Source organism: Enhydra lutris, unplaced genomic scaffold (genome assembly GCF_002288905.1).
Source record: "Enhydra lutris kenyoni isolate GAN:26980312 unplaced genomic scaffold, ASM228890v2 scaffoldscaffold82, whole genome shotgun sequence".
NCBI classification, from domain to species: Eukaryota; Metazoa; Chordata; class Mammalia; order Carnivora; family Mustelidae; genus Enhydra; species Enhydra lutris.
Window position 1 is genome coordinate 3,095,038 of NW_019154166.1, and position 26,603 is coordinate 3,121,640.

Sequence of the window (26,603 nt, forward strand, 5' to 3'; positions counted from 1 at the left end):
GGTAGAATCTAGCTGGAGGGATATGTGGGTCTTGACTCAAAATTCTTTCAACTGTGCTTTATGCTTGGAAATATCCACAATCAGATGCCCGGACAAGTTAAAGGGAAGGAAAGAGAAGGTACTTGCTGACTGCGACTTTGTGCTCAAGAAGACAGAAGCGGACTCTACCAAGACTCACTTCAGAAATCCGACCCTATTAATTAAGGACAAAGGAGCCTAAAATTACCCTAATTACAAATGCCTGCAGAGGTCACTTCTGGTGACAAAAGTAGATTGGCATTCTCTATCTAACCTTTCATTCTATCAACAGCACTCATTCCCTCCCTGAGTGTTTCCTGCATCCCAACATTTACAAAAAGTCCTCAACAAAAATAGTCACCCCAGGGCACCTGGGTGGCTCAGTTGGCTGAGTGTCTTGACAGTTGATTTCAGCTCAGGTCGAGATCTCGGGGTTGTGAGTTCCAGCCCCGCACCAGGCTCCATGCTCAGTGCAGAGTCTGTGGGAGATGCTCTCTTTCCCCCTCCATCTGCCCCCTCCCCCACTCATACTCAACACACACTCTCCTGCGCTCTCTTAAATAAATAAATAGATACATCAATAGCTAGATAGTCACCCAAGCTCCAAAACCACCTGCTCAGGGAGGAGAGGTCTGCGGAGGTCCGCGTCCTGCCCCTGGCTCCCAGATTACTGGATGTGGGGATGTGGGGTATTGTCGCCAGACAGCACAGACTGGCAACAAACACATTCTCTTTTGCCCTCACTCATGAGCAGAACGTAGCTCGTTTATCCATTTCACGGAGAGTCCCAATGCCTAGATTTCCGGGTGACGATTAACTGATGGTGCACGATGAAGGACGTGGGTCCTTTTCATCCCTGGTTCCTGGGAGGGAGCCTCTAAGTCCTCGGAAAGTCTCTGTCATTTATGGGGGGCCCTGAGAGCTTGTGCCAATGAGGGGACTCACGACAGGCCCCTAGATAGTTCCAGGATGGGCACTGGCCACACTGGAAGACCAGTCCAGTGATCAGAGGTTTGGGCACTGAGTCAAGGAAATCACCCCAATATCCCAGGAGGGGAGAGGGGCTGGAGACGGAATTGAAACCCACGACCCATGATTCAATCATTTATTCCTGCTTGATCAAAACCCCTTAAAGACTCTAGACTCTGAAGCTCGGGGGAGCTTCCTGGCTGGGGATAAACATCCATGTGCTGGGCAGGGAAGTGTCCAGAGGATATGGAAGGTTTACAATGGAGACGCTCCCAGGCCTCACCCTCGCTGTCTCCGCTTCTGGCTGGATCTGATTCATCATCCTCGTGAATTATCAAACCCAACAGGGCAGTGACCCCCAAATACATAGCTGGCTGGTCAGAAGTGTGGGTGGCCCGGGACCCCATAAGCTTAAGGCTGGGGTCCACAGCATGAGCACTTTGTGTAGGAGTAGGCCCTGGGTGGGCCGGGTCAAAACTGCATCGCAATGCATAATCTTTAAGACACTTGCAGATCAGGTTCTAAACTTTTTTTTTTTTTTTTTAAGATTTTATTTATTTGACAGAAGAACATAAGCAGGGTGAGTGGGAGAGGGAGAAACAGGCTCCTGGCTGAGCAGGGAGCCTGATGTGGGGCTCGATCCCAGGATCCTGGCATCATGACCTGAGCCGAAAGCAGACGCTTAATGACTGAGCCTCCCAGGTGCCCCAATAACTTTTTTGAAGAACACCAGCCAATGAGATAAACAACAAAAGAAAGCAAAAAGTTAAAAAAGACTACTCTAGAATACAGAATTGAAATGAAGAGACCTAAGGCAAGGATCGTGGATTTTAAAAACGACAAAAAATATGTTAGAGGGGCGCCTGGGTGGCTCGGTGGGTTAAGCCTCTGCCTTTGGCTCTGGTCATGATCTCAGGGTCCTGGGATCGAGCCCCGCATCGGGCTCTCTGCTCAGCTGGGAGCCTGCTTCCCCCTCTTTCTCTGCCTGCCTCTCTGCCTACTTGTGATCCCTGTCTGTCAAATAAATAAATCTTTAAAAAAAAAAAAGTTGGAAAAAAACTACTGGAAATTGGATCCTACATCAGATACTATAGAACCGATGTGGACCTTCTCAGCGTGAGGACAGCCCGCAGTTATGTGGGGACGCCCTTGTCCTGGGAAGTCACTTGAAGAATCCCAGGGTGTCAGGAAGTCTGCAATCCAGTTGCAAATGGTTAAAAAAAAAAAAAAGCTTTTGCGCATAGAAAACTGACAAGGTGAAGGGTATGCAGCCATTTAAAGTATCATTCTGTCAACCTAAAGTAGGTTTGAATTTTTTAAAAATAAAAATGTGGGGAAATGCATCAGCAAAAGTTTTTAGAAGGCTAAAAATGAAGAAAACATGGTAAAAAAATTTTTAAATCACAGAAGCTGGGTGATGGGCATATGCGGCCCACATACCATTCTATTTCTGTGCAGCTTTTAAGTTTCAAGCTCAAAATGCCTTTTAAAAATGGTATCAGGAAGGTTTTCCCTTGAAAACATACAGTATCACCAGTAATCTATACTTCAGCCTGTTGTCTTGGTTCCTACTTCATTGAGATTCGTGCATTTGTTTGCCCTTTTATCTGTTTCTGAAATATGTTCCCTGTTCAGAGCAGGGTGCCGGGGTCTCTGAGGTTATTAAGACCAGTCGAGGTAAGTCACAGTCCCCACCCTTCCGCCTAGTTGTAAAGCATGGTCTGGGCGACCCAAACACGGAACCAAGGACGGCAGTGGATATAAAAGAGGGTCGGGGAGAGAAAAATCAATATGTGTTGGAACCTGTCATATAGGGGGACTCAATTTGAGGAGATTTTGGTCCCTGGAGGGAAGATGAGGGTAAAGGCATGAAGCCAGCCGGGATCCATAAAGCCAGGCAGACCAGAGCTGTAGGACTGGCTAGGACCAGACAGAAATGTCCGACAGCATGCCAGAAACGGGGGCCTGCAGACAGAGGGGTCAGAGGACACGGTGAGATGCTGGGGCTGGAGTCCTGAAACACAGGAGCAGACGGCAGAAATCAGGAAACTGGGTGATGCGTGGCAATGTAGGTTAATTTTTCCTCACGCTGAGTTCAAGCTGACATGTGTTCCTTACTTCACACCGTATGCTGCGCTTGCACCCAAATCCTTGAAAACTGCCTGATGCCACTCCTCACCTGATGTCCTCCGTGCCTGCAGGCTTCAGGGCACCTCCCTTGTCCACCCAGAACACGGATTCTTCAGGAAGCCGTCAGGGAGTGTAAGAATCAGGGTCTAGAAACTCATCCGGCTGCAAGCCTGCCCACCTGAGCTAGCAATGCACCGGGACCCGGAAGTACCAGGCACAGCCGCTGCCCACAGAGGCCCAAGCCCCCCACCACACCCTGGACTCCTGGGAATCCTCGGGGCTCATGGCCCTGCCATGCTCAACCCGGCTTGGTGCCCAAGACATCGGCTTGCAGGTCGTTTGGCATTCTCACAGTCTGCTCCCACGCTGTCCTCTCTCCTGATCCCGAACCACACCCCCGTTTCCTCTGCACACCCCGGACCCCCCTTCCAGAGGGAGCAAAGTCCCCCACACCTACCCCCTCTTCACTGAGCAGTCCACAGACCCCCCCCCTTCCAGGTGAGGACCACCCCCTCTCTCCCCTCCGCGGTGCCCCCAGACCTGAGCCTGGTGTTCTGCTCGCTCGCCCTTACGGTGTCTGCAGACCCTGGCGTGGAGAAGAGCCCCGAGCCCGCCCCACCCCTCCTCTCCAGTGGTCCTGACTTCTGGATTATTCTCTCCCAGGGAGATCATTAAGAACAAAACCTCTCCTCTTGTTTCCAAAAATTAAGCACATTTTATTCCAAAAGAGTGGAAAGGATATGATCTTGGAACGAAGGACGCTCCACTAGGTGAAATCCTTTAGCCTTAGGAAGGGCTGATGATGCTTCTGCACTCGTGTCTGTGTGTGCATGTGCGCATGCGCAGCTGAGCCCCTCCTCTCCGCAGGTGAGGGACACATCCCAGACCCCGCCCTCAGCGCCGCAATTCCAGTGAGTCCTCCCACCCTCAACGCCTCCCTGCCCACTCCTGCTCTGTCTTCAGGATCCCCAGCATCATTGGTTCTACTCCATTGAGACCCCTACTCTGTCCCAAACCATCTACTCCCTCCCAACAGTGCGCTCCCCTCTGCCCATACCGCACGGGACAGCTTCTCCGCCCCATGTTCTCCGTTCCTCACTCCGCTGTCCCCCACTTGCTGCAACGGCTCCACCTTTTGATGGACGGGATCTGGCTCCACTCCGCCGCTCTCCCGCGGAGGATGGACCACAGCGATGGCCCCAACCATTTCCACTCTCGCTCTATCTGCTCCCCCTGCCTTGGCCCTGTGTCTTGCTTGGGGCTGGGAAGACCGCAAAGGCGACAGGAGCAGGAACTTGAACGAGGCTCATGCACCGGGGCTCACTGTCTCACTGCTCCTGCAACCTTGCCCCTGGGGTACAGAGCCTGGCACCGCGGGCTGGAGAGCACCAAGATACGCAGACGTGAAGGCAAGCCCGCCCCCCACCCCCAGCCAGCAGTCTGCACCCCCTCCAGAACCCGCAGCAGAGACAGGAGCAGCCCCAGGTGGTGGAAACACCAGCTGAGACGACCCAGTTGCCGGGAAGAGTATTTTAAGCCACGATGTGCCAGGCTGGCTGGCTGTTCAGGAAAGGCTCACCTGCACAACCCCAGAGGCTCACCTGCACAACCCCAGAGGCTGAACAAGGCTGGGAGGAAACGTACGCAACAAGCAGACCCGGGCCGCTACCTCCACCTCCACCCCCCCCACCCCCCCACCCCCGCTTATATCAGATACCGGAGCTGCGACGTCAGGGAAAAGATAAGTGAGAGACCAGAAGGTTCCAGCCCCTCCTTCAAACTCGCCCACGGTAAACGCTCGACCACGGACAGCAAGATTCGGTCAGTCTCCAACCACTGCCCTTCACTCTCCCCCACTGTTTGAGAGCAGCAGGCCTACACCTGCGGTTTGGGATTTTCACTCTTCTACTCTCCCATCCTTTCTTGAGTGTAATCTGGCCTCTGCCTCCATCTCAGTGCCTGGGTGCTGGACGGACACACCCAGGGCCGCTGTCTCTGTGGGGCTCGCCCTGTCTCCAGGCTTCTGTGCTGGCCATAGCCATGGACACACACCCTCCTGCCTCCTCAGCCTCCCTGACCTCTGCCTGACTCCTGCCTTTCCTCGGGGCTCCACACTCGGCCTTCTCTCTCCCCTCCTCTGGAGGCAGCCCCTCTCACAGGCCTGCACCTGGGGCAGCCCTCTCCTGAGCTCCACATCCAGGCGGGGAGTGAAGGCGGCCGCACGCACCGCAGCCAGGTCCTCCCCCACACCCACTGCCTCCACTCAGGGCCTGCACTTCCCCTACAGGCCGCCAGACAGACACCCCAGCCCCTCCAGTGACTCCCCTACAATTGGCACAGTCACATCTCCAGCTTTTGCCTGCACCGACCGCCAGCCTCCCGATCAGTCTTCCGATGCCTTTCCCGCCCACACTGAAGCCAGGCTGGTCTTTCTAACTAACGATCCTTTTCTTTTTTTTAGTCTTTTTTTTTTTTTAAAGATTTTATTTATTTATTTGACAGAGAGAGATCACAAGTAGACGGAGAGGCAGGCAGAGAGAGAGAGAGAGAGAGAGAGAGAGAGAGAGAGAGAGAAGCAGGCTCCCCGCTGAGCAGAGAGCCTGATGCGGGACTCGATCCTAGGACCCTGAGATCATGACCTGAGCCGAAGGCAGCGGCTTAACCCACTGAGCCACCCAGGCGCGCCCTAACGATCCTTTTCTAAGCCAATCTAATGGTGTCCTGCCGTGGATACGGCTTCATTCACTTCCGGCGCTCGAGCACCCAATACATGAGGCACGTGACCGTGGGTAACGTGCATGCACTGCCGACATATCCAGGAGCCCACCAGGTGCACGCGGAAACTAGAGATGTAAGTTTCCCAGATAAACACTGCAAAATGTGGGAGACGCCCGGTGTGACCACCAAACAGCGACCCCGGATTTAAGCAACCTATACCATCTCAGTCTTAAAATGGTCACTGTAAAGTTTACATCAATTCTTAAAATTACTGCTCTACTCTCCCCCTCCCCCAGACCAAAAAAAAAAAAAAAAAAAAAGCAAACAACCAAGAAATAATTGCTTTAGTTTCCAACAGAATCACAAACAAGTCGGAAAGTTCAATATTTACTTACGTGCAAAGAATTGACTGGTCTTCGCGATCTAGAAAACAAAAAAGAACACAAAAAAACAAAGTGACCATTTGCCTGGTTTTTTTTAAAGACCTGATATAACAAAGTTGCAGTCGTGGCCCACATTGCGTTGGGGACTCTGCGTCTCTCCTGGAAAGCTTCCCCACCCCTTCCAGAGCCCTGAAGCCAGTCTCTTTGGTGCATGGTAATGCCAGGTGCTTGGGGGGTAAACAGCGGCCCCAGCTTCGGGGGCTTTATACCCTCATTAAGCCTGATGCGCAAGCCCGGCTCCGTTACCGGTTTCACCTGAGAAGTCCTGTAAACATGAGACCCCGGCCCCTCCTTCACTGAATCAGTTTCAGGCCAGCAGGGGCTGACCTGCCCTCGCCCTCTATAAAGAGGACCCCCAGGTGATTCTGACGCAGGGTCAGGTTTGCAAACCACTGCCTTTCAGAACGGCTTCCAGAACACCCACCACCGAACTGGATTTAACTTGACCTTAAAGGAGGGAAAAAAAAAATCATCACACACTAAGTGGAGAAGGTGGAAGGGGGACAAACACTGGTGGATCTAACGGCCGTCTCCAGTCCAAGCGGCATTTGTCCCCAAAATGACAAAAGAACGTGCCACGGAGCGGGTGGGTACTGAACGTGATTTTAAAGTGAGGTGTGATTTGAGTCTTCAGCTTGGTTTTTTCAAAGGAAAAGGTTTAATTCAAGCCCACGTCCAGCCCACGGACGAAGCCGCAGTGTGGGACGCGGGACCTCCAATCACTTCCAAGCCTGCCTGTGTGCTGAATAGGTGAGAAATGTTCCTGGAGCCAGTGGGGGAGTCCACCCACACCCCGCGGCTGCCAGGGGCGAGCTCTGGGGAAGCTTCCCAGACCTTCTCCCTCTGGGTCCTCAATGCGTCCTTCTTTTAACCCTGTTCTGGAGTTAGACGAAACCATGGGCTGCCTGCCCCCTGGAACGAGCTGCCTCAGGTCAGGCTGTCTTCTGTCCTTATTCCCACAGTGACAGTTAGCCTTGATTAGGGTGGCTGAGCACAGGGCACTGGGCCCCGGGTGCTGGTCCCCCTGTGCTGCAAACTCACCTTGCATCTCTAAATGTGGCACTGATACCTGCCGGCGCCAGCGCCTTGACCTAAGATACTGGGATTTTATCAGGTCCTTGCTTATTCACTGCGAACATGAGCCCCAAGCCTCCTAGAACGCAAGCCCCAAGCCCCCCTATATTCTCCAGGTCTGCCTGAGCAACTTCCATAGAACTCCACGACACCACGATTTTTAAGGCCTTTCCAAACTGGTTCTCATACTACAAACATCAAAATGCATACAAATTAACCAAAATTCAAGTGCCTCCTAATTAGTTCAGATGGCTTTCTTCCTTCCAGCTGGAGACCTGCAGTGCCACAGCCCACCTTTCAATTCTGCAGCATTCTTCACTCCCCGTGCTTCTCACCCCCCGGCCCAACAAAAACCAGAACAACGCTGCTGGCCCCACGTATCGACCCTCCGTGTTTGTCGGTCTGGTCTTGTATGGCTTCGGGCCTCAGTTTCCCTAGCTGTGCAATAAGGATATGGGCTTGATCACCTCCAAGATTCTCTGCAACTGTGATCCCACCATCCCTCTCTTCCGCATCATGAATCCTCGTTATCCTTCAAGGGCCAATGAAAGCACTTTAATAATGCACAATGACCTTTACCTCTAAAAACCTGTAAACGGAAACAAAGCCTCCCCCTGGTATATACGGGAAACAATTTCACTTTCCAAAAATGCAACCAGCCTGCTGAAGATTACAGACTCTTCTAGCTCAGTGTTTTCCAAAGCAACCCCAAGAATCCCACACGTAGGACCTCCATAAACCCACGCTAAAAGTTAAATCCTATGTCAACAACGGAAACGGTTTCAAATCAATGACCTCAGTTCCTACCTTAAAAAACCAGAAAAGAGCAAATGGAATTCAAATTAAATAGAAGCCAGGAAATGAGAAAGAAGAGAAATCAATGAAATGGGGAGCAGGAAAAAGAAAAAAAAAAAAAAGGAACCAAATTCTGGGTCTTAGAGAAAAATCATACAGTTGATAAACCTCTAGGTAAACAGATCAGGAAAAAGACACAAATTACCAATATCTGAGAATAACTACCCCGAATCCCAGCCTGACAACCAGGATGAAAGGGACAACTTTTTGAAAAAGATGAAAACTGCTAAGGCTCATTCCAGAAGAAATAACCTGACTGGCCCTGAATCTATTAAAGAAATTTAATCTGTGGAACTCATAAAATGTCCATGATACCTCAGTTAAAAAAAAACAACAGGATGTGTAATTAAAAACCTTCCCACAAAGAAAACATACTTCACTGGTGAATTCAACACAACATTTAAGGAAAAAATCTTATCAAACTTTTCAGAAAACTGAAGAGGAAGGAGTAGCTCCCAACCCATTCTCAGATAGAAGCCTCACCCTGACACTGTGACTACAGAGACATGATAATACAAAAAAAATGGCAAACATCTATCATCAGCAAGGACACAAGAATTCTTAACGTGCTAGCAGATCCATTCCAGCAATATACAGAGGGGGACACAGGACTAACGGGTGACATTTGTCCCGCAAGGCAAGGTTAGTTCAGTGTCCAAAGGCACTCTTACTCACTGTACCCACAGGCTAAAGAACGTCACCTAGTCATCCAAACAGACGGAGAAAAACATTGGACAAAACTCAACATCCATTCAAGATTTTAAAACGCCTGAGCAAACCAGGAATACAAGAGACTTTCACGAATCTGGTTAAGAGCAGCGACACCCTCCTTAAAGGCGGAAAACGGAATGCCGTCCCCGAGACCAGGAACGAGCCCAGGATGTCTGCTGTCCCCACATCTATTCAGCACGAGGCCAGAAAAAAATCCAAAGCGTAAGATGGGAAGGACATGGTGATGTCTCTGTTGGCAGAGGACACGATGGTCTCCACGGAAAATCCCAAACACTTGACCCAGAAAACCTTCGAGAATAAGTGAGTTTTGCCAGGTTGTAAGATACAAAGCCAATACATGTACTTAAAAATATTTATGTATCAACAGTGTGCAGCCGGAAATTTTTAAGTTTAAAGTTCCATTTAGTCCTAAAAAACTTGTAACGCCTACTTATATTAAGGTATGTATTTTATGTAGGTATAAATCTAATGAGAAAGGAGTTTGTGATTTCTGCCATCAACTTTGTGTCCGAGAACTCTACTTTCATTCATTCATTCGATGACTGTTTCTTGAGCACCTACTATGTGCCAGACACACTCTGCATTTTATTAATACAGACTCCCTGAGAATCCAAACTTAGGGAAAAAGGTAAGCTCTCTTCTGTTTGTGTGCATTAAAGCAGCAAACTCTGATTGGTGGGACCCTATGCTCTGAATCTTCCCCTGGTTAGCCGCTTTGCTCATGCTGGTAACTGGAAACCTACGTGAGCAGCTTTGGTAGGTACTATGAGCCATACTTTGATGAACGTAGCATGTGTCCCAACCCAACTGTGTTATGTAGGACATCAGCCCATAGCCCCGACCTACAGAGTGGAATGCGATGGAATTGTTTAGAACGGGGTTTTCCGTTTGTATTTTGTGTCACACTTTTCAATTATTATGTAATCAAAGCTATCAACTAATTCTTTTTTTTTTTTTAAGATTTTATTTATTTATCTGAGAGAGAGACAGTGCACATGCAAAAGCAGGAGGAGGGACATAGGGAGAGGGAGAAGGAGACTCCCCACTGAGCAGGGAGCCTGATGTGGGACTCGATCCCAGGACCCTGAGATCATGACCTGAGCCAAAGGCAGACGCCTAACCCACTGAGCCACCCAGGTGCCTTTTTTAAATTTTCATATGGAATTTTATTATGGTGGAAAAGAAGATATCCCACTGCCTTGGTTTTGAACCCTAGTTCATAACCTCTTACTACCTACATTTTCTTGGGTCAAGTTTTTAACTTCTTTGTGCCTCAGTAAAGTAGGGACAGCCAATTCTTTTGACTTTAGACGATGGCTGTTGTAGATTGTATCATACACATAAAACATATAGCCCAGGGCCCGGCACACAGTAATATTCAGTAAATGCTCATTCTGGCATTGATGATGGTATCAGTGATAATGTGATATGCTGGTAAGCTACACTCTCTTTGCTCCGTAGGCATGTGGCTGGTCGGGGAACCCAGTAATGGGACGCTCAGTGGGGAGCCTGCTTCTCCCAGTGCCCCTCACCCCACTCTCTCCATCTCTCTCAAAAGAATAAATTAAAAAAATCTTAAAAAAAAAAAAAAAGGAATAAAGAACCAATAGGTCTTATCACACTTTATTAAGTTTCTTTTTGAAAAGATGAAAGGAGAGGGAGCGTTACTACACGAGAACTCACACGACACCAGGAAGGCCCACATTTAACGCTGTCTTTTCAAGCAATAATATGAAATGTGTTCGAAACTGCAATGTTCTGGCTTCCAGGAAAATGTCCCCCCATAAACATCACGTCTAAAGTCATGATGCAAATGAATGACTCTTCCCATGCACATTTTATCCTAAATCCAAAGGGGAACAGTCAAGAACAACCGACTTACCCTGTGCTTTCTAACTTCCGCTGTTTTAAGACAGAAATACTTGATGACCTTCCTTTCCCCAACGCAGCCGCTACCTTTTCTGTTATTCCTCCCGTGGCTCTTCCTGTGGGTTCTAATTCCCAGTGCAAGAGACTCTAATCACACTGGCTTGCGCTGGTTTGAGAGCAAATATACCCAAAAACTAGGTGCTTCTTTGTGAAAAGACGAACATGGCGTAGTGATGGCGGCAATCCTAACTTCCTCCAGAAAATGACCACGCTGCCCGTTCCAATCTTAAGAATTCAAAATTCTTCTACAATAAACATCTGTTACACTTTTATTTATTTATTTTTAAGCTGAAAGCCCTTTGGAGAACAGACGGACACACACACGGAAACACCGACCTGCCCTCCAGAAAGTGCGCATCTGGGCCCCGGAGGCTCCCACTTACCCTGTAGCATGCACCTGTAAGCGGATTCCGAGATTGCATAGATGTGTGGCGGCATCTCGTGGCGTTTCTTCCCTCGGTACATCTCAATGATGTTCTCAGAGTAGATCGGAAGATTCTTGTAAGGATTTATGACTACGCAGAAGAGTCCAGAGTAAGTCTAGAAGAAAAATAAAATAGTGTTAAAAAAGAAAACCCAAAACCCCTGAACAGATCAAACAGGCAGAAACCACACAGCGCCTGGAGCAGGGGCCTTTGATGATCTGAAAAGGTGGTTAGTAGAGAGATTTGCAAAAATGTTAAAACTTTTCTAAATTTTTTGCTTTGGAAAATATAGTTTTTTTTTTCATGAAAGATAAATTACTTATGTTACCTTTGTCATACGTTTGTTTGAAATGCATTTATTTAAAGAAAGCAATGGTTTACTATTTCAAGCGTATTTGTAAAGACATTTTAACTTGGCTATCACTTCAAAAACAGTACCGATGAACATAACCCACACAGAAACTCTTTGAGGAGAGCCTCAATTGTTATTTTTTTTAAGGTTTTTCCGAGCTGCTAGTCCAGAACACACAAACCTATCCTGATCAGCATGATAACCACTATTCAGAATGGATACCGAGAGCACTTTTGATTTGGGGGTTTAAGTTCCTTAAGAACGACTTCTGAGAAGAGCACGTAAAACTGTCCCCCACACCCCAGGGTGGTGGCAGGAGGGCCGGAGGCATCTGAGAGAGGGCAGCCCATGGCCCCGTGATGCAGGCCTTCTATTCAAGGGGACATGGGGGACCATGTCTCCAGACACTGGGGACTGATGGTGTCCAGCGCCAGGGCCCGCTTCTGCAGAGACAACAGCTGTGCTCACACAGGTGGGAACCCTGGGCAGCTGCCACCAGAAAGCTCTCGAGAGACCACCGGACTCTGAACGCTCGAACAAGGGAACGCAGGCCGGCCCGAAGAAGGTAAGTGGTCAGAACCACGTCCGAGCTGCTCCCCCGCAGCCTCCCTAGAGTCACGGTCATGGATCACGCCTCCCACTGGGGGGAGGGGCAGAGAGAGGACAAAAGGCGAAAGGCTCTGCCCCCCATTCACCAGAAGCGGGGCGCCTGCCTCACTTCTGAGCTGACGCGGAGCCTGAGACCCGAGTAAGTGTCTGTCCATCCCTCGTTGACCATCGGGGCTTCAGACCCCGGCTCTGTCTCGTCCAGGCAGCTCAGGTCCCCCGAGAACCCTGGCCAGCTCCGGGCCTCCCCACCGTGGCACATGCCCCCGGCCAGCCTCCCTGTGCTGCTGCAGGCAGAAAGGCAATGGGAGGCAAGAAACACAGGGGTCTCCATAAAGGTGAGGAAACTAAGGCCAGGCAATCTCGATTTCACATTTTATTGTGTTCAACTTGTATACATACAAGTAGACGAGCCACCACGATCTACCTCAATGAATTTTTCTATGTACCTCACCGCTGTTCCATTCAGAAATGAGATCACAGGCTGTCACAAAGCTACACAGTCTGCATTTCACTTTTTTAAGATTTTATTTATTTATTTACTTGACACAGAGAGAGAGAGAGAGAGAGATATCACAAGTACGGGGAGAGGCAGGCAGAGAAAGGGGGGGGGGAAGCAGGCTCCCCGCTGAGCAGAGAGCCTGATGCGAGGCTCAATCCCAGGACCGTGAGATCATGACCTGAGCCGAAGGCAGAGGCTTAACCCACTGAGCCACCCAGGCGCCCTACATTTCACTTTTATAAGAGGTAAATTACAGGGACGCCTGGGTGGCTTGGTTGGTTAAGCGTCTGCCTTTGGCTCAGGTCAGGATCCCAGGCTCCCAGGATTGAGTCCCACATCGGGCTCCCTGCTTCTCCTTCTCCCTGTGCCTCTCCCCCTGCTTGTGCTCTCTCTCTCTCTCTGTGTCAAATAAATAAATCTTAAAAAAAAAAAAAAAAAAAAAGAGGTAAATTACAGACTGGCCAGAAAGAAAAAAACCACAGACCAAACACACACACAAACAGGAAACCCCCAAGAAAGTCAAAATGCGGAAGTTCAGTCTAACATCTCGCAGCGCGGGTGGCGCAGTACCAGGTCTTAATGACACTTAAATCAGAAATCATTCCAACACATGTGTCTCCCACGTAGGGGGCGCTCTTCTGAGGTCTAGGATTACAAAATGACTCAGTCTCACAGATAGGAGTCCGTCATCTAAAACAAGGTTAAATCACCATCGGTACCCTGTGCCTGCGAAGCAGGGAGTGTTAAAAATGTTTCCATGCAATACAGTATTCAACCTTACGGTTTCAAGAGCTGCCTTTGAACTATCTGGGAGTTGGCTCCAGTACCGTGTTCCTGTAGAACTGATAATGGGAGCGATACTGTGTCCCCTTATCTTCCCCAAGGCACATGGCAGGAGGGTGATATGTTGTTAAAATGTGTTTCTGAGACCCTGACGTTCCAATCAGACCTCATTCAGTGCCTGAACACACACGAGACGTTACGTACCTTCAAGAAATACACGCTCTAGGTACAAAGACAGTAAATGTGCACACAACAAACAGAGAAAATAAGGCACAAAAAAGAAAGTGGTACGAAAAGTAGAGGAGAAAGGTGAACAGGATTATAAATAGGACAGAAACTCCAGAATAGAACACACAACCAACCCCAGACCCTGAAAGTCAGGGCCATCTCGTCAGAAACTGTAAAACGAGGTATGAAATTCAGACATCGATGGTCTCTGATGTTCTTTCAAAGACTATTTAAAAGTCAAAAGAAGGGATGAAGAAATTCCTATTAAAACATAAAACTGGGTGGCAGGATATAGCCAAGGCAGAGCGAGAAGCTCAGCGTCGCTGAAAGTAGTTTGTGTCATGGAATGTGCATGGCGGCGGGAGCTTAGAAAGGCTGACTCAACAACGTAGAGTGTGTCCTGCACAGGGGATCCGCTAGCAGAGGTTCAGGGGAGATGCAGGGAAGAAGCATGTCTGTAAAGTGTTGATCGGGCAGCTCCATGGAAAAGACACTAAAGGGCAAGAGGCGAGGAGTGGGGAGTGGAGACTACTGCACCAGTTCCAGCACAGTGACCGGGCGCAGGTGAGAGGGAAGCGGAGAGTCCTGAGAACACTGAGGTGGGAGGGAGACTCAAAGGCACTCAGAAACTCTGAGTATAAAAGCCACGGAAGACATAAGCTAACGACAGTCCCACGTTTTCAAGCTTGAGAGGCTGGAAATGTTACTGATGGATGGGAAGAATGTTCTGATGCATGGGGAAGAGAGCGAACCCCCTTGGAGCATACTGAGATGGCAGGATGCTGAAAGGGGATTCACTACAGCAGGCAAGCGCAGGAGAACACCCAGTGAGAGCCGGACACACTGACTGCCGAAGCCATGAGAACATTCTGAAGAACGACAAAGGCCTGAGGGGTGTCCGCACAGCCTTTAAGACCCCAGCTCCTGTTGTTGCTGAGCTGACCTAAGGGAGACAGAGTAACACATCTGCACAAAAAGCCTGCCATTTTTCAAACACGCTATGCTGCTTTATGCCTCTCTAGGCTTATATGTACGCAGATCGCTCTGCCTGGAATGCCCTTCTCCCGTCCAGTATCAGGAGGTTCTCCCCACCACCCTGTGAGTGCCAGGCCTCTGTTTAAGACAGGAATGTGCGTACACATTATTTCAAGGTTCGAAGGATGCGGAACCAGGAAACAAGGGAGCGCAGAGGTCAAGGCCGGGGCACAGAGCAGACATGGGACGGAATTGGGGGCCTCACACATGCTGCTCCCTGCCAGAGCTCTCAGGGGGACATCAGGCCACTACCCAGAAGGAGAGAGGTCACCCACACCGTTTGCAAACACTGCACCCACATAAATTCACATGTGTGTTTAGGGGAAAAAAATGAACCAAAACCTGATAAAAGAAGGAAAACATCATCAACCAGAGGCTTCAGAGAAAGCATTTACTTACGGAAATCACCAATAAGATAAGCTAAAAGAATATTTTCAGAAACAGACTTAGAGCAGAGACTCCACGTACTGGAACAGAAGCGCATGCGGGAAAAGCTGTGGGGAGTGATCCGAGATAAAAAACCAAAACTCCACAGCAGGGAAAGTGAGGAGCAGAACAGCATCTGGAAATGCAGCGACAGACCCGGCAAGTTTATCCCGGGAGCTCCCTTCGCAATGAGAAAGTAGGACGAAGGTGCATAATGCAGAGAAAGGAGGCACGAGGGTAAAACGACAAAAATACTTCAAGGACAGATGAAGACAGAAAGCAAAGCAGAGGTCACTAAAACAGGAACCACTGTTGCTTCCTTGGGGAAAGAAAGGCCAAAATTCTGTAAAAAGAGAGATCATCCCAAGCACATGTGAAACTGCCCCGTGCGTGCATGCGTGTGCCTGTAAGTGTGCAAGGTGGTGTGGACGCACACCCCGACAGAAGCCATTGAGCCGTCCAACACGGGGGCGCGGGCTCCGACGAGATGATGCACGTGGACAGTGCTCCCCACTGGCGGCCTGACCCCCGGGGGAATGGCACGCAAGGACACGGCTACCGCCAGGACAGGGACAACATCCGGATTACAGGAGACACAAGGCCTAACTCCGTAAGGTGAGCACGCCCGGACCTGGATGCGAACAGACCAAACCAACCACGCTCCACGTTTACGAGAAGGACGGACCACGTGACAGCGACCGAGTGCGTGACGCTCCAGAATTATTCTTCCTGTCTTCCGCAGACGGTCGTTACAAACCCCAACGCTGTGGCACGGAAGCAAGAGGCCGGGCAGAGTGATTAGCAGCGCACAAGGGCCAGGAGGAGGGTGGACACCCCCAGCTTCCCCCCCCCAGCCCCCCTGGGCTGCTCACGGCTACAACCCGAGAGTCAGGGGTGTCCCAGGAACACCGGGCCTCGCACAGCACAAAGCCCAGCCGGGGGGGATGCCAACCCCTGGCGGGCTCCCCCTGCCCGTCCCCTTCGCCTGACTGCCCGCCCAGAGCGGACCTCTAGAACGGGCTTTGGGTCACTGAGAGCGGCAAAGTCATGGTCCCGGTTGGCAATCGACAGAGGACGCAACGCTGACTATGACTGCAGGCTACCCTCGTGTCCCCTGTGAGTCCGTCTGTGTCGCCCTGTGTTATCATCTCGGATGTGTTCAGGTGAGTGAAAAATGGGTCGAGAATTCTGCTGGAGGGGCGCCTGGGTGGCTCAGTGGTTAAATCCTCTGCCTTCGGCTCAGGACATGATCTCAGGGTCCTGGGATCGAGTCCCGTGTCGGGCTCTCTGCTCAGCGGGGAGCCTGCCTCCTCCTCCTCTCTCTCTCTGCCTGCCTCTCTGCCTACTTGTGATCTGTCTGTAAAAAAAAAAAAAAAATCTTTAAAAAAAATAAAAATTAAAAATTAAAATTAAAAAAAAAAAGAATTCTGCTGGAGAACTGGGAACCATTAAAAGAAAAATCATAAAAGAGGAGCTGTAAAAATAAGTAAGTAAAAAGCCTTAAAAAAAAAATCATAAAAAGAAAACACCAGATGAAAACTGCAACACAGGGGCACCTGGGTGGCTCAGTGGGTTAAAGCCTCTGCCTTCGGCTCAGGTCATGATCCCAGGGTCCTGGGATCAAGCCCTGCATTGGGCTCTCTGCTCGGCGGGGAGCCTGCTTCCTCCTCTCTCTCTGCCTGACTCTCTGCCTGCTTGTGATCTCTCTCTCTGTGTGTCAAATAAATAAATAAATAAAATCTTTATTAAAAAAATTAAAAAATAACATGCTGATATTGTCAGATCAGGCACCAAAATAACAACAACCGGCTGCTTAGAAGAGACATACCATCTCACGGAGCTGGACACAGGAAATCGGAACGTAAAAGTTTGGAAAACAACAAAGTGAGCAAACACTGAGAAAAAAAAGCTAATCCTTTGCAAGAAGCATCACTGGTTTTTGTTTGTTTGTTTGTTTTTAAGATTTTATTTGTCAGAGAGAGATAGCGAGAGGGAGAGCACAAGCAGGTGGTGGCAGAGGGAGAAGCAGGCTCCCCGCTGAGCAAAGAGCCCGATGCGGGGCTCGATCCCAGGACCCTGAGATCATGACCTGAGCTGAAGGCAGAGGCTTAACGCACTGAGCCACCCAGGCGCCCCAAGAGGTGTCGCTGTTAAACAAAGAGCTGTTAAACAAATTTCATGAGGATTCACCAGAAGGAGAAAAAATTCCACATCTGCATGCGATAACATGGCTTCAACACGCATACAGCGAAAGCGACGGTCCCCGATAGAGGACAAGTGGATAACCATGGGAAAGCGTGATCTATATAAGACCGAGCAACACCGCACACGAGGGACCCCGCTGACCTCTCACCAGCCCCAGCACGTACGTGGTGGGCCATATGACGGCAAGCAAACTCCAAAGGCTTGAAATCGTCCAGGCTATGGTCTGCGACCCAGGGCAGGGGACGGTATTAGAAATAACAGAATAAACCTGAAAATCGCTAACATTTGGAAATTAAGCAGTCTACTTCTAAATACCCCACGAGGTGCAATGAAGGCGCCCTCATTATTTTGGACTGAATGGTCATGACAAGACAACATACTAACGCTTGCAGAATACAGCTAAAAGCTTACAACCTACACCCACAGGTCCGGAATGAAAGCGAATTATCACTACAAATCCTACCGAAAATGGGGATGACAAACAACTTTATGCCTGTGAATTTGAAAAGTTAGATGAAACCGAGAAATTCCCAAATTGTCAAACTTGACACAAGAAACTAAAGATCGGAGAAGTTCTACATGTATTCAAGAAAAACCTACCCACAGAGAGAACCAGAGTGTTATTTAAAAAGAAATAACATGAATCCTAGCTAACCAGTGTCTGAGAACACACAAGGTTGAGATATATTCCCTGATTAATTTCCTAAAACCAACGTAATCTAAACAGCAAAACATGACAAGGCATGACAACAAAGGGCAATTTTAAGTCAATCTCACTCATGAATATAGATGCAAAAATCCTCAACAAGGGGCACCTGGGTGGCTCAGTGGGTTAAAGCCTCTGCCTTCAGCTCAGGTCATGATCTCAAGGTCCTGGGATCGAGCTCTCTGCTCGGCGGGGAGCCTGCTTCCCCCTCTCTCTCTTCCTGCCTCTCTGCCTACTTGTGATCTCTGTCTGTGGAATAAATAAATAAAAATCTTTACAAAAAAATTACAAAAAAAAATCCTCAACAAAATATTAGCAAGCAGAAGGAATCTAATAGTATATAAAGAGACTATCTGGTCCTTCTCAGGTCATTTAGATACTCAAAAATATATATAATTCACCATGATAATAAAATAGCCACACAAAAAAAGGAAATCACACTATCATCTCACTGGGTGCTGGAAAAACATGTGATAAATTGACATCCAATCAGGATTTTAAAAAACTTCACCCATTCAGGATAAAAACTAGGAACAGAAGGAAACTTCCCTTAATCTGATTAAGACTAAAAACAATACAAAATGGAAACAACCATCATTCTTAATGGGGAAATGTTGAAGCTTTCTCTCTGGGATCCGGAAAGACACAAAGATGCCCGTCCGTGATCACCACTTCTCTGAGGGTCCTACATAGCACAATAAAGCAAGGGGAAAAAAAATGTGTCAGACTGGAAAGGGAAACAGAAAACTGTCATTATTTGCAGACAACATAAGCGTGTTCACAGAAAATCCAAAAGAATCTTCAGCTAAACTGTTATAACCGATTAAGTGATCTTGGTAAGATTTTGTTTGTAAAAAACATGACAACGGGGTATGCCCGGTTGGCTCAGTCGGAGGACCGAGTGACTCCTGATCTCCGGGTTGAGTCTGAGCCCTGTGTCGGGCAGACAGATTACTTAAAAATAACATCTTTAAAAAACAAAACATGACAACAGTATTTCTACATAATGGCATCGATCATGAGACAATGCTGGGCCGCCTGGGTGGCTCAGCTGGTGAAGCCTCTGCCTCCGGCTCATATCCTGATCTCAGGCTCCTGGGATCGAGCCCCACATTGGGATCCCTGCTCAGTGAGGAGTCTGCTTCTCCCACTGCCCCTACCCCGCGCACGTGTGCGCACGCGTGTGCTCTCTCTCAAATAAATAAAATCTTAAAAATGAGAAAGAAAAAAAAGAAAACAATGCTGAAACCACCATTTAATAGCATCCAAAAAACCAAATACCCCAAAATAAATCTAACAAAAGATGTACTGGCCTCTACAGAGAAAACCAATCAAACACATTGTGAAAAATTAAGAACGAAGTTAGTGGGTATACGTGAACCAGAATGTCAAATATCTCAGTTCTCTCCCAGATCTCTCAGTTGATCTGCAGAATCAACAAAATCCCAGACAGAATCCCAGAAAGGGTGGGAGTGGGCAAGAAACTGACAAGCGGGTTCTAAGATTAATATCCAAATGCAAAGGTTTTGACAACTACAGCGAGACCCTAAAGAATGACAAAAATGAGAGCGCAGGCCACGCTGGACAGCAGGACTTACCAGAAAGCTGGCATGACCAAGACAGCGGGATCTCAGCCAGAAGATGGACGCATGGACCACATACAGAACCATGGGCTGAGCATGAACTTAGGAGCACACGACACATGCCGTGGAGAAAGGGCTCTACCAGGAAATGGCACTGGGTCACCTGGACAGCCATCCGGGAGAAAGATGAATCTTGCCCCCATCTCACCCACTATGGAGAATCCAAGTCCAACTACAAGTAGAAGCGGGGCTAACCCCAAGAAAGGCAGCATCACTTTCCCCTCTCAGACCAAGGGTGGGAGGAGAGTGAAGTCAGGACCTTTGCCTCCCGCCCGGCCAGGCCCCTCCCTCTGGGCGGTCAGGAGGCCCCAGCTCTTAGGGGGAAGGCCTCCCCCCACAGTCCCCCTCCCCCAGCTGAGGCAGCAGCTCGGGCTGTCTTGTCCCTGAAGATGGAGGTTGTAGCATGGGCCCGGCCATCACCAGGCGAGGACCCCACCAGGCCCAGCCCACACCTGTCCGCGGAACTCTGCCCACGTGTAGGTAAACTGTCCCCTGGTTGAGTTCTCACGACACCCGGTTCAAGGACCTTCTGTCTCCCGCTGGAATTGGACTACATCAGGCTTTACCCAGAAAAGCTGAATACATGAGTTAGACAGATGTGTACCCCAGCATGCAGGATTTCCCCTCCTTATCCACAGAAAGGCGTGCCTGTGTGCCCCAGGGACGAGCCTGGGACTGGGAAACACAGATGCCCAAAACGAGCTGAACGCATAAAGTGGGTCAAGAAGCTTGGTACAGTATGCTCTAACAAGGGGAACGAAATAACTCAACCTTCTTAATTTCAGGGCCCTGGGACCCTCTTAGAAATCAAAGACTCCGAAAACCTTCTGCTTTATATAACTATATATGTATTACCAAGTTTTTGCAATTGTGTATCTATTCATTTTAGAATAACAATACATGTTAACATAAATAACATTTCTCATGAAAAATAACCATGTTTTCTGAAATCAGAACGAGAAAGGTGGTGGTGTTTCGTGTTTTTGCGGTCTTTTTTATTACGGGGCTTCACAAAAACAGCTCCATTTTCATATGTCTTCACATTCAATCTGTTGTGCTATGTTGTCTTGGTTGAAGCGTCTGAAGAAAAAATTAGCCTTACAAAGATACTTAGTTGGAAAAGGAAAGTGCAGTTTAACTGCCTTTTCACGCGATCGTGGAGCTACGTCCTTGATGCTGCATCAAAACCCCAGAAGTGAGAACTGGTTCAAGATCTGAGGCAAGGTGGCGTCTGAAATCCTAACCATGAACTTGCATGCTGTTTACCTACATCAAAATCCACTGGCTTACCCTGCCTATGGAAAGACTCTTTTACCCCTGTGTGACTTTGTAACAATGTACACATCATTTGGAAAACACTGGCTCAGGGGCACCTGGGTGGCTCAGTTCTTAAGCCTCTTTGGCTCAGGTCATGATTCCAGGGCCCTGGGATCGAGCCCCATGTAAGGCTCCCTGCTTGGCGGGAAGCCTGCTTCTCCCACTCCCCCTGCTTGTGTTCCCTCTCTCGCTATGTCTCTCTCTGTCAAGTAAATAAATTTTTAAAAAAGATCTAAAAAACAAAACCATTGGCTCAATGAATTATACAAGTCTTCCTTTTTCTTTTTCTTTTTTTTTTTTTGAGATTTCATTTATTTTTTTGACGGAGAGAGACACAGGGAGAGAGGGAACACAAGCAGGGGGAGTGGGGAGAGGGAGAACCGGGCTTCCTGCCGAGCAAGACACCCCATGTGGGGCTTGACCCCAGGATACTGGGATCATGACCCAGGCCAAAGACAGATGCTAAACCAACTGAGCCACCCAGGCGTTCCTAGGCAAGTCTTCCAAATGATGACATTTTGCTATTTGACATTAAAAAAAAAAAAAAAATCAGTCATTAGTATCACCGTCTATCTCATCAGCAAGGGTTTCAAGTGATGACAAGCTCTCACATTCATAGTGATAAAACAATTTCCCTAAATTCTAATTTTTTTAAGATTTTTTAAAATTTAATATATATATATATTTTTTAATTAGAGAGAGAGAGTGCATGGCAGGAGAGAGGGGGATGGCGGGGAGGGAGGGACAAGTAGACTCCTTGCCAAGCAGGGAGCCCAATGCGGGACTCCATCCCAGGATCCTGGAATCATGATCTGAGGGGAAGGCAGATACTTAACCGACTGAGCCACCCAGGCGCCCCTCACACAGTGTATTAAAAAAACGTGTACTCCAGGATTGACATTTAATAAAATCGATCCTCTCTCCTGCTTTCTCAAGGTCGTTCTCACGTGCAATGATTAAAATGACCACTAGTATAGCCCAGGGTCCCTGCCTCTTTTTGTGGTAAGATACATGAGGTTTCCCCATCATTACTTTTCTACCATCAGTTGCATCGCCACTAGTGGAAAGGGCAAATCATGTCTTCAAATCATCGTGAGAACAGTTGTGCCCTCACGGGCCCCCTGGAAGAGTCTTAGGGAAACCTTGAGGGTCCACAGGCCACACCAGGAGAACTTGGCTGAATTATACCAACGAAAAGCAATAGACATGAAACTTAAAAATTTAATACTGAGTGAAAAGGAAGACACAAAAGCCATACACCATGAGACTCATTCCTGTAAAAGTTCATAAACAGGAAAAACTAAACTATATTGGTTAGGGGATGCATACTTAGTTGATAAAACACACCAGGGGATTTGAAAACACTTCTCAGGAATTAAGAGACCAAGCAGAAAAAAATTAGCGAGGAAGATCTAAACAGAATTTAAGAGCTTACCCTGATGGCCACAGACGGAATCCCATAACCAACAATAACAGAATTAATGCTCTTTCCAGACACAGCGAACGCTCACCAAATGAGACGACACATTGCATTAAAACCTCAACAAAAACAAGGAATGCTATTATGTGAACTATGTTTTTTTACTGCAATGCAATTCATTTAAAAATCAGGAGCAAGGGGTGCCTGGGTGGCTCAGTTGGTTGAGCACCTGATTCTTGGTTTTGGCTCAGGTCATGATCTTGGGATCCTGGGATCGAGTCCCGTGTCAGGCTCCACACTCGGTGGGGAATCTGCTTGTCCTTCTGCCTCTCCCTCTGCTCTCTCTCAGAAATAAATAAATAAAACCCTTAAAAAATAAAAAATAAAAATCAGTAATAAGATAACTTAAAAAACCCACATTCAGAAATTTTTACAGTATCCTTTTAAAGGGCTCACAGGTTAAAGAAGAAATCCTAACAGAAAACAGAAAATATTTAGGCCGAGTAATAAAAATGCCACACATCCAAATGTGTGAGGTGAGCTAAAATCGTTATTAGAGAAGACATTTACAGTTTTCAAATGCTTTCATTAGGAAAGAGGATGAAAATTCATGACCTGAGAAGTTGGGAGGCCAGCGAGAATCCATCCAAAAAAAATATAAGGATTTAACGAAAGTACACCTGTTAGCAAAGTAGGCTACATAAGTGAAGGCACGTCAGAGCTCATCTCTAGAAAGGGGTCCAAAAGGTCCCCCTAAGTTACTACGGGCTCTACATCACCGCAACTCTGCTGTTCCACTTGACCTGACTGGGGTCAGATCCCAGGTCACATCCCTCGTGATCGTGGTTCCCTGCAGCCCCACTTTCTTTTTTTTTTTTTTTTTTATTTATTTGACAGAGAGATCACAAGCAGGCAGAGAGGCAGGCAGAGAGAGAGGAGGAAGCAGGCTCCCCTAGAGAGCAGAGAGCCCGATGCGGGGCTCGATCCCAGGACTCTGAGATCATGACCTGAGCCGAAGGCAGCGGCTTAACCCACTGAGCCACCCAGGCACCCCGCAGCCCCACTTTCTTACCAGGATTCTTTAAAGTCAAGTGCTCCAACGCCAGTCTTGGGTGGGAACCCCTTCTCCCACCCCCACTAACTGCACACACCACTGCTCCAAACTCCTGGCTCTGCTGGGACCTTAATGCTTCCAGAAGAACTCAGGTCGTCCTTCTGTAAAGAGTAAAGGGGGGCCATGCTTTGAAAAGAAACTCAGACATCATTTGGGGTTCCTGAGTTCAGCTGGAAAAAAAAAAATCAAACTCAATAAAAGACATCTGCAAAGCCTTCGAATCATCTGGAGGAATGGCCACAAGTGAACAATAGTGTCTTTCCGCCGATTCCTTCTCTTTGGCCCACAGCCGCCTTCCCTTTTGTATTTCCTTCTCTCTCTCGGCCTTGCAGGAAGCCTCAAGGTCCAAAGCGGGGAGTCAACGGGGACGGGGCTGGCAGAAAGAGCTCCGGCTCCCTTCCACACTGCTGTCCCCCAACCCTGGTGCGGTTGCATTTCCAGCCCCAGGCGGCACCCAAAACTCACCCCCCCACCAAATCTGAGCCATGAGCTCCTGATTGGACACATTGCGCACGCTCCCTCACTCCGCAGGCGGGGCCGGGCGTGGTGCCGCACACACCTTGTGGCGTGGTCTCCGCCGGTCCCAAAGCTGCTCCCCTGTGCTGTCCTTACCAGCGGCTTCTCCTCCCCAGACCTCTTCCTTTCTCAAGCTGTCTTCCCAACCCTGCTGCCTTACTCCGCTGCGCCTGACCTCACGGAGGAAAAACAAAAAAGAGAGGCCATGAGGCTTGACCGTGCCTACTTTGGCAAAGGTTATGGAAGAACTACTCAGTTCTCAGAGCTTCCCCTGGCTAGCTGCCTCCTAGCAGAAAGATTCCGGCCCTAACACCACCTTCTCGAAGAGCCCTTCGTGGGCCCATTTGTGGGTCATTCCCCTACTTATTCTATCCCACAGCCTGGCTTCCCTTCCTTATAGGGTGTATCAGGATGGCAGGGACCTGGCCTGTCCTGTTCACCACACCCTCCCCAGCACCTAGAACACAGGTGTTAAGGAATAGTTGCTAACGATGCTAATTTCCACGGGAAAACTGGCCCGATCTGCAGAAGTTCTGAAGGGCCTCGAGCCTCAGCGGCACACCCTTCATAAAAACCCAACCGCTCTTCTCCAAATGTGGACCAGTACAAAGCCACTTCTTCTCTCTGCTTTTCATTCTACGTTGAAGTTCTCGATCGCCTCCTTTAAAACACTGCACCTGCGTTTAAGAGCCCCTCAAAGCCATTTTGTTGTTCTAGAGCTTTCTGGCATCTGGCTGGCGTCTTTCTGCTCTCCCGCCCCCCAACCCCGGTACGTTCGATAATTTCTTCCACACGGTCAGCGGCATCGTCCGTGACAACAACGCGCGTGTCAACCACTAACCACAGGACAACCCAGTCTCAATCCCGCTCTGAATGGTTTCCTCTGAAAAATCTCAGCATCCCTGTTCCCCACTTCCCCACACCGGGGACCCCCATACTCGCGCTCCTGGCTGAACCCCCGGCGCTGGCTTCACGCCACACTCCAGGACACACGTGCCACCTGCATCCTACTGTTCATGCAACTCTCACCCCAGCCCCCAATATTTCCGCCACACGCTCTCCCTGTCCTATCATGTCCCCGCGAACCCCTCCAACAGGTCTCCAACTGCCACATTCATACACTCAACTGCAGATCAGATCATGCACAGTTACGTGTGACAATGTAAGGCAGGGCAAGACTCGGGTAAGCACAGGACAACCGGTCTCTAACACACACAGCAACACGGGGCAGAGCACCCAATGGGGTGGGTGCTCCCCGCTCTCACTGACTCCGCCCGTCCGTGTCAGTTACACGAATTCCATGTCAGTTACACGAATTCCCGAGCGCCACCGGCAGGCGTACTCACATAGATCAGTCCCGAATAGTAGCGGTCCTTCAGGTTGTGCAAGACAGAAGCCTCGTTCAAGCACGTCAATTCTGCCATGTCCTCCACCTTGGAAAACTTGGGCGGGTTCATCTTCTGAATATCGTCTTTGTTGACCATCGCCTTCTTCCCGTTCTCAGCCAGTTCCACCATAACCTCATCTCCCCGCTCTTCCTTGATACTCGCTGCCTCAAAACCATGGCGCTCGGACGGAATCCACACGAGCTTTTTAGCCGTCCAGTCAGCCTGGGTGGCAGGGTTGTAGATGACCGCCCTGTCCACAAAGAGGTACCTCTCTGGGTCTTCGAGTCCAGCTCTCTGGGCCATTGTAAACAGGAGGAGTCAACTACAATTGTCTCTAGGAGAAGAGGAGGAGGAGGACAAGGTTAGAGGTTCAAAAACATACCACGATGCACAGATTTTCACTCTTGGCAGGGTTTTAAGAGAGAACCTTTCCGTCGAGGAGCAGGGCAGTGATGGGCTCCACCGCCACGCTAACCGAGGGTCCCGGGGGAATTTCGGGGCTGACCACAAATCGTGCCTGTGGTCAGCTAGAGACCACGTGAGACGTGCTCTCACTTACCGAGGGCTGAAAAACAAGCTGGGGGAAGGCAGGGCTCCTGGGGGACTTTCATCCTGTCTTGCACCCTAACCAAAATTAACCAGGGAGTTAAGAAGGCAGAGGGGATTGAGGACAAAGAAAACAAAGGTGCGAAGTAAAAGATCCAGGCGTGGCCACGAGGACGGAGCTAGGAAATGCATGGCCAGCGAAGGAGAGCAAAGCCGCAGGTCTGTGCTGGCCCCCCTTCTGCCTTCAGATAGGAGACTCAGAGCTCCTCCGTACAAACACCCCAACTCCGTCCCCCGGGGGGCTTCTCTGGGGGTGCGAGTGGTCTCGATGCCATCAGATGATGCCACGGTGTGACCTGGCTTCCTGGGACAGCTAGGCGAGCTCGCTACGGGAGCTCTCCAGGCCTCACCCCTACCCTGCAGCTGCTCCCCCTCCCTGCAGCTGCTCCCGCTCCCCGGTTCCCCTGCGGCGCGCCATCATTCATCAAGACTCCCTCCACCACCCTGCTTTCTCACCGCGGAA

The 26,603-nt window shown here is 49.1% G+C and overlaps 1 protein-coding gene across 2 annotated transcripts in view; it reads right to left on the reverse strand.

Annotated features, from left to right (window-relative positions):
- The window catches only part of LOC111161080 (myosin heavy chain 10), a 118,419-nt gene that overhangs the window by 85,816 nt on the left and 6,000 nt on the right, over positions 1-26,603 (reverse strand). For both annotated transcript variants that reach the window (XM_022524563.1, XM_022524562.1), the window contains exons 2-4: positions 25,493-25,868; positions 11,252-11,408; positions 6,231-6,258 (exon numbers count right to left, since the gene is read on the reverse strand). In XM_022524563.1, the coding sequence (XP_022380271.1) occupies positions 6,231-6,258; positions 11,252-11,408; positions 25,493-25,837 (530 nt within the window). In that variant the 5' untranslated portion in view covers positions 25,838-25,868. The remainder of the gene's footprint in view (positions 1-6,230; positions 6,259-11,251; positions 11,409-25,492; positions 25,869-26,603) is intronic.